The sequence below is a fragment of the Sorex araneus genome, chromosome 2 (assembly GCF_027595985.1).
Source record: "Sorex araneus isolate mSorAra2 chromosome 2, mSorAra2.pri, whole genome shotgun sequence".
Lineage (NCBI taxonomy): Eukaryota > Metazoa > Chordata > Mammalia > Eulipotyphla > Soricidae > Sorex > Sorex araneus.
The window spans coordinates 194,096,910-194,103,317 of record NC_073303.1 but is presented as its reverse complement, the minus strand read 5'-3'; the positions used below and the strand labels follow the sequence as shown (position 1 = coordinate 194,103,317).

The window sequence follows — 6,408 nt, the reverse complement described above, 5'->3', positions numbered from 1 at the left end:
AACTGAGAAGTACAAAGAATGTTTATGTGCAGGTCCAGCCGTTCCAAGTATCTCTTGTCGGTTTAGACACACCTGAGTTACCATCCCCCCTCTTATTGGCCCAGAAAGTTGCTCCACCTGATTTGTAGGTTTACCTGTCTTAGTCAATAGAGGGGGCACCACAGCCAGCCAATGCTGGATTTAATCTAGCTAGAAGTCGCAAAGCAGCTTTTATTTGAAAACCTCTGGCTTCTGAGTTCATTGCTGCGGGGAAACTGTGCTCTCCTTGGGGACGCAGAGAGACTTGCTAGAGAGCAGCCCTCCAGGCCGGGGGGGTGAAAAAAAAAAACAGCCACCGCCAACCTCACCCCCACCCCCGGGGGAGATCATGGCAAGCTATGCCATACAAATGGCCGGACTGGTGCTGGGTGGCGTTGGCATGGTGGGCACCATCGCTGTCACGATCATGCCTCAGTGGAGAGTGTCTGCCTTCATCGGAAGCAACATCGTGGTCTTCGAAAACCTGTGGGAAGGACTGTGGATGAACTGCATGAGGCACGCGAACATCAGAATGCAGTGCAAAGTCTACGACTCGCTGCTGGCTCTCCCCCCGGACCTGCAGGCGTCCAGAGGCTTGATGTGTGCGGCGTGCGTGCTCTCCTTCTTGGCTTTCATGACGGCCGTCCTGGGCATGAAGTGCACCAGGTGCACGGGGGAGGACCAGAGAGTGAAGGGCTACATCCTGCTCACGGCCGGAATCATCTTCATCGTCACGGGCGTCGTGGTGCTCATCCCCGTGAGCTGGGTGGCCAATTCCATCATCAGGGATTTCTACAACCCCATAGTGGATGCGGCCCAAAAACGTGAGCTGGGAGAAGCCCTCTACCTGGGCTGGACCACGGCCCTGGTGCTCATCGCGGGGGGAGCACTGTTCTGTTGTGTTTCTTGCTCCGGCGGGAAGAGTGGCAGCTACCGATACTCCATCCCGTCCCATCGCACCACCCCCAAAAGCTATCACACGGGGAAGAAGTCACCGAGCGTGTACTCGAAAAGCCAGTACGTGTAGCTGCATCTGCTGTTTCACTTTACCTCTCAGGTCAGGCAAATGACTAAAGGGTGTCCACTGTTTTTCTAGAAACGGAACCCAGGGAAATGTTGATTTGCCTTTCTGAACTGCCAGCCGTTAATTTCAGGAGTTCTGCATTGGCTATGTATGATTCCATAAGCTGGTTTCAGCAGAATGAGATATTACACATATTGCTTTGTTTGGAGAGCCACGGCAATTTGTTTTTTAGAATGCTCTCATGCTTTTCCCTCCCCTCTCCTACTTTATCAGTTACTTCAAAATGAACACTGTTAAAGACTCTGATTTTACAGCCACGATTGCTCTATGCCATTTCATTCTCTATGTAGATGAGTGACATTTATATCTCACACAAATAGAGTCAGGCTTATATGGTTCTATTTTAAATGAAATACTTATCCATTACACTGAATAAATAGAATTCAACTCTTGCTTTTCGGGGGAATAAGGGGATAAGATTGAAGAAGGTTCATATTAATTGTTTAAAAACAGCTTAGAGATTCATGCACTCAATTTATAACGAAGGTTAAAATGAAGGTTTTAATCAGCAGTGTAAAGGAAACCAAAAAGCTTTCTGATATCCTGCATTTTTTAGCTCAGGAGTTAGAAATCCTAACTCCTTTATCCTCCCCAGAGGCCTTTCTTTTCTTGTATATTAAATTAACATCTTTTAAAAAGCAGATATTTGTCAAGGGGCTTTGCATTAAAACTGCTTTTCCAAGGCTATAATAAGAAGAAAGATGAAAGTCTGTGATCTAAGAAGCATAAAGATTCAAAAAGTAAATTCTTTCTCTCTTAACTTGTTTGGTCATAGAGGATGCATTTTAACAACAAATCATATATGAATGCAAATAATTATTTGATCACAGAGTTTGAGTTTTTATCAGTTTGAGTATTAGGACAGAAAGAGTATTCCTTGGGCTTTTTTCTTTCTTTCTTTCTCTCTCTTTCTCTTTCTTTCTTTCTTTCTTTCTTTCTTTCTTTCTTTCTTTCTTTCTTTCTTTCTTTCTTTCTTCCTTCCTTCCTTCCTTCCTTCCTTCCTTCCTTTCTTTCTTTCTTTCTTTCTTTCTTTCTTTCTTTCTTTCTTTCTTTCTTTCTTTCTTTCTTTCTTTCTTTCTCTCTTTCTTTCTCTTTCTCTCTCTTTCTTTCTTTCTTTCCAAAAAAACAAAATGACTTGTTATTTGTAAACTATTTGGAGACTTACAAATTGTCATTTCTATGTTGGCAAAAGATAATTTGTCACATTCTTGCTCAGTTTTACTGCGGTCTAGAAATACTATCACTGTGTGTTTTTCCCAAATCTGATGCAACTAAAAACTCATTTTGAAAGTTTGTATCTACTTAAATAACTAAGCATTGTTTCTATTTTTTGTCCTTGTATAATAAATTGTGCCTTTTATAATAATTTGATTCTTTTAATTTCAAGCAATATTTAAAAACTGATATTTTTTACTTTCCTACTTTAAAAAGAAAACCAAGTTCACATATAAAGAAGATTCAACATTTTTTAAATACTATATTAAAAACTGTATTAGTAAAATCATAATAAATGATATCTTTTCTACTTGGATTTACAAACTAATTTTGATGCATATGATATATTTTTTAATTTATTAAGATAGTATGGTTATTTTCAACAAATTTATATGCTATTATGTATGTAATAGCCATCTCTGTACAAAACATTCATGGCCACCTCTGAGAAACAGTAATAATAGTAACTAAGGTTGGTGAGCTACATATTGTTTGTTTGTTTGCTTGTTTGTTTAGGTTTCTTGGACTACACCCAGTGGTACCCAAGAGTGTTTCTGGCTCTGTGGACCATATAGTTCTAGGGACAGAATCTGAACCTCTGTTATGCAGAGCATGTTCTTTGGGCCACTTCTCTAGAGTCTGAGTGATCACACATTGTGTATGATAGCAACTCTACTGCCTTATGAAAACCTTGTCACAATATTTTGTTAATATTGGTACAGGAAGATTAATTCAGGTAAGGATACTTTAGGATAGTACATTGATTAGCTGATAAAATCAAAAGAGCAAAAAGCAACAAATCAATCTTATATTAAAAGTCATGTTCTTTCTCTCCAGAGAAAGTAGATTTCTCCAGCAGTGTCTCGTTTCCTCCCTCCTCTATTTATGTATAATGACCTGCTTAACTACTCCTGTTCTAGTTGAGAAAACTTTCAGAGTTTGTTCAAGGACTGGTGATTTTTCCAATAGTCAGTGTTAATGTATGGAGGGCAATTTTACCCTATTAGAGCAAAGCATTCACAAGACTAGAAATTATACCCAACAAAAGGAAGTGGGTGCATTGGAGAAGAAATCATCTTTCTAAACACTAGTCTTAACCACTCTCTTTTTTTTTGCCCAGAAAGATCTTCTGAATTTGTTATTGCCCTCCTCTTTTTCCTAAAACAGAATTTGTATTGTTTGTTTTTACAAAAACAGAATACTCCTCTTTTCCTAAAACAGAATAACTATTACATTACTTTTTGATTTCTCTGAAAAATATTTTGAGCATTCCCTATCTACTGACATCAGTTATCACTGCTACACATGACAGGCCTCTATGCTTGTTTAAAGGCTACAGAATTTTCTTCCCCAATTGAGTCTCATAGTCCTCTCTGTTTGCCCAAATGCCAGAAACATCCTATCACAACTAACCTACAGTCCTTGTAAAAAGAAGGTACCTGCCTATGAAAAAACTCCCAGCACCTTTTCAGATGATAATTGTCTGAAAAGAAACCTATTTGATAGCTTTCAAAACAAATTTGATCACTCAGTAACATCAATACATCATAACAGCTATAAAGTAGATGTGCAGGGAACAGAACTGGTCACATGCTATAGGTCTTTATTGCATCTGTAATGAGATGCACTGAATTCCAGGTTATTTGAGTCTGAAGTTCTCAAACTGCACAAGCGAACGTTTGTTTCCTCAGTTTTGTGAAGAAAATAGGACGTGGAATGAGAAGAACACGGGAAGGAGAGCATGTGACTTTATGCTGTTCCCTGATAGTGAGGGCTGGTGCCTCCACCCCCATGCTCCAGTACCTGCTGCTCCACCATCACCCTTTCTTGCCTCTCTATACAAAATGGCTGTCTCACAACCAGTCACTTAAGGACTTTTGAAAGAAATTCCACGTGTTAAAGGGAGGATAAGTCATTTCTGATTTCAAGAACTTTATAGTTTAACAAGGAAAGATAAATGTGAGAAATATATACCCTTGGCCGAATTCCTGCCATGTATTTGCCCCATGTGGCTTTCTTCTTGCCTCATTGACCACTTAAGTATTCTGTGAATTGTTTAGTCAGAGATGAGAACACAGAATCTAAAAGAAGTACGCGCCCTACAATGGCATTACTTCTGTTCTTTGCGCCAGAGGTGGGCCAAGACCATCCATCCTCAAGTTTCCTTTCTGGCTCATCATTGTCCCCTCCCCATTTCCTCCCACTGACTTCCTGTGACTCTTCCTGAGCCCCGAAGGGGACTTCATCCTCTCCCTTCACCACACACAAACTTCCCTTTCTTTTCTCCCCATTGTGCATCGCTGGCGTGACTTTCAAGTTTCTGACTTTCATTCCTTTCTGCCTTGGAAAACAATCCAGGCGTCCAAATGGCGGTCACCATCTTTCTATGTCAAATCCCTCAGGCCTGAGAAGGCCGCCTGAACAGTCTCCCAGACTCCCCCACTCTGCCTTGACCCAGCTACCATAGGGAAGCAGAGCAGCGGCTGGGTCCCAGCCAGCAGGCACAGCCCAGAGGCTGACTTTCTGCGATGCTTCAGGCTCGGCCAGATTCCAGGAGGAAAGAGCAGCGATGTGTTCCAGTCAGAGTGTAATGAGAAACTAGGGATTCCTGGAGCGGAGGCCTGAGGCCAGGCCTCAGGCTCTGGGCTGGGCTGAATAGAGGGCAGGGGTGGGGGTGAGAGAATGTGACTCACAGTCCACTTCACAAATGGTCTCAAAGCAGTGAAACTCTGTACGTCTGTATCAACACAAGGAGCACAATGTCAGGGCTCACAAAACGGTTAGCAGGACCCAGTAGGGGCTGGAAGTCTCATTCTGGGGTGTCTCATGTGAAATCACTGAGAGAGAATGCTGAATGTGGAGAACTCAGGGGTCCCAGTAGAAGGGGATCTGCTTTCTAGACACTAGATCATCTTTCAACAGTAAAAGTGCCTGCCAACCCGAGTTGGCTGTCTCTCACACCATGAGCCCGCAAAATCACATCCAGGAGGATGCCGGAATCACATAACGCAACTCATCCAGTAGAAAAAGGAAATGCAAGCTGAATACCTATAATTGGCAAGCACCCTTTGAGGAAATGGATCTCCTGGGAAAGAGAGAGGACATCTTACACAAACATATATCTCAGAGCTTAGGGCAGATTGAAATTCAAGATTAAAAAGCTTCTTGTCACTAAAATAACATGGTTTTCACATGTAAGACGTCCACAGGGAACTGGATGTTGAGGAAAGTTGCCCGCTGAGGTAAATATTGGATGTTGGGAAGATCAAATGAAAGTAAAGCCTAAAACGGAGAAAACAGAACTACAGGGGTAAAACAGCGATTAGTGTCCTTGCCTTGCTCAGGGTTGACCAAGGTACAATTCCCAGTGGCACCCCAGAAGGTCCCCAGAGCATCGCCAAGAGTAATCTTAGAGCATGGAGCCAGGTGTAAGCCCTGGGCACCACCAGGTATGGCCCCTGAATAAAAACCAAGCAAACAAAATAACAGAGCAAACGAAATGGAAGAGGATTGGAGAATAAATTTAAAGTAAAATCAGAGAGGAATAAAGACCAACAAAAACAAGGAAAGACAATTGCTTCAAATTTTAGAAAACACAATGTAAAAAATTCGAGGGCTAAGAAAATAGTACAAGGTACGACATTTTCCTTCGATGCTGTTGACGTAGGTTTGATCCCTGGGATCAAATCAGGTTCCCTGGGCATTTCCAGGGGCAATACCTGAGCATAGAGCCAGGAATAGGTCCTTACACAGAAGGGCGTGGCCTAAGTGACTTCCAAAGAAATATAACTTAAATGAAAAATGTTCTTTAAATTTAATCTCTTCAATTTTTTAAGGACTCAGAAGTGTAGTTAAAAAATATATATTGAGATCCTAGGTCGGAAAATTTGTTATTTGGGGATGAAATGGATGGGTCTTGAGGTGAGTCATGTAGTGAAATCAATAAATAAGTGAAAGACAATTACCCTATTACTGTTTATTTCACTAAGATTTGGACCATAAATGATTAAAACAAATAAGCAAAATGTAACAAAACCAGTTCATACACTTGGTGAAAACCTTATTGATTACTGGAGAAAAAGTGGTAAAGA

The 6,408-nt window shown here is 41.3% G+C and overlaps 1 protein-coding gene across 1 annotated transcript; it reads left to right on the top strand.

Moving 5' to 3' along the window:
- Positions 1-367: 367 nt before the first annotated feature.
- Positions 368-1,045, top strand: CLDN8 (claudin 8). The gene has a single exon (XM_004618974.2). The coding sequence runs from the start codon at positions 368-370 to the stop codon at positions 1,043-1,045; it is 678 nt and encodes a 225-aa protein (XP_004619031.1).
- Positions 1,046-6,408: the final 5,363 nt, after the last annotated feature.

What these genes read in the sequence shown, in the direction of transcription:
- CLDN8 (XM_004618974.2), top strand. Translation starts at nt 368, where the DNA reads ATGGCAAGCTATGCCATACAAATGGCCGGACTGGTGCTGGGTGGCGTT.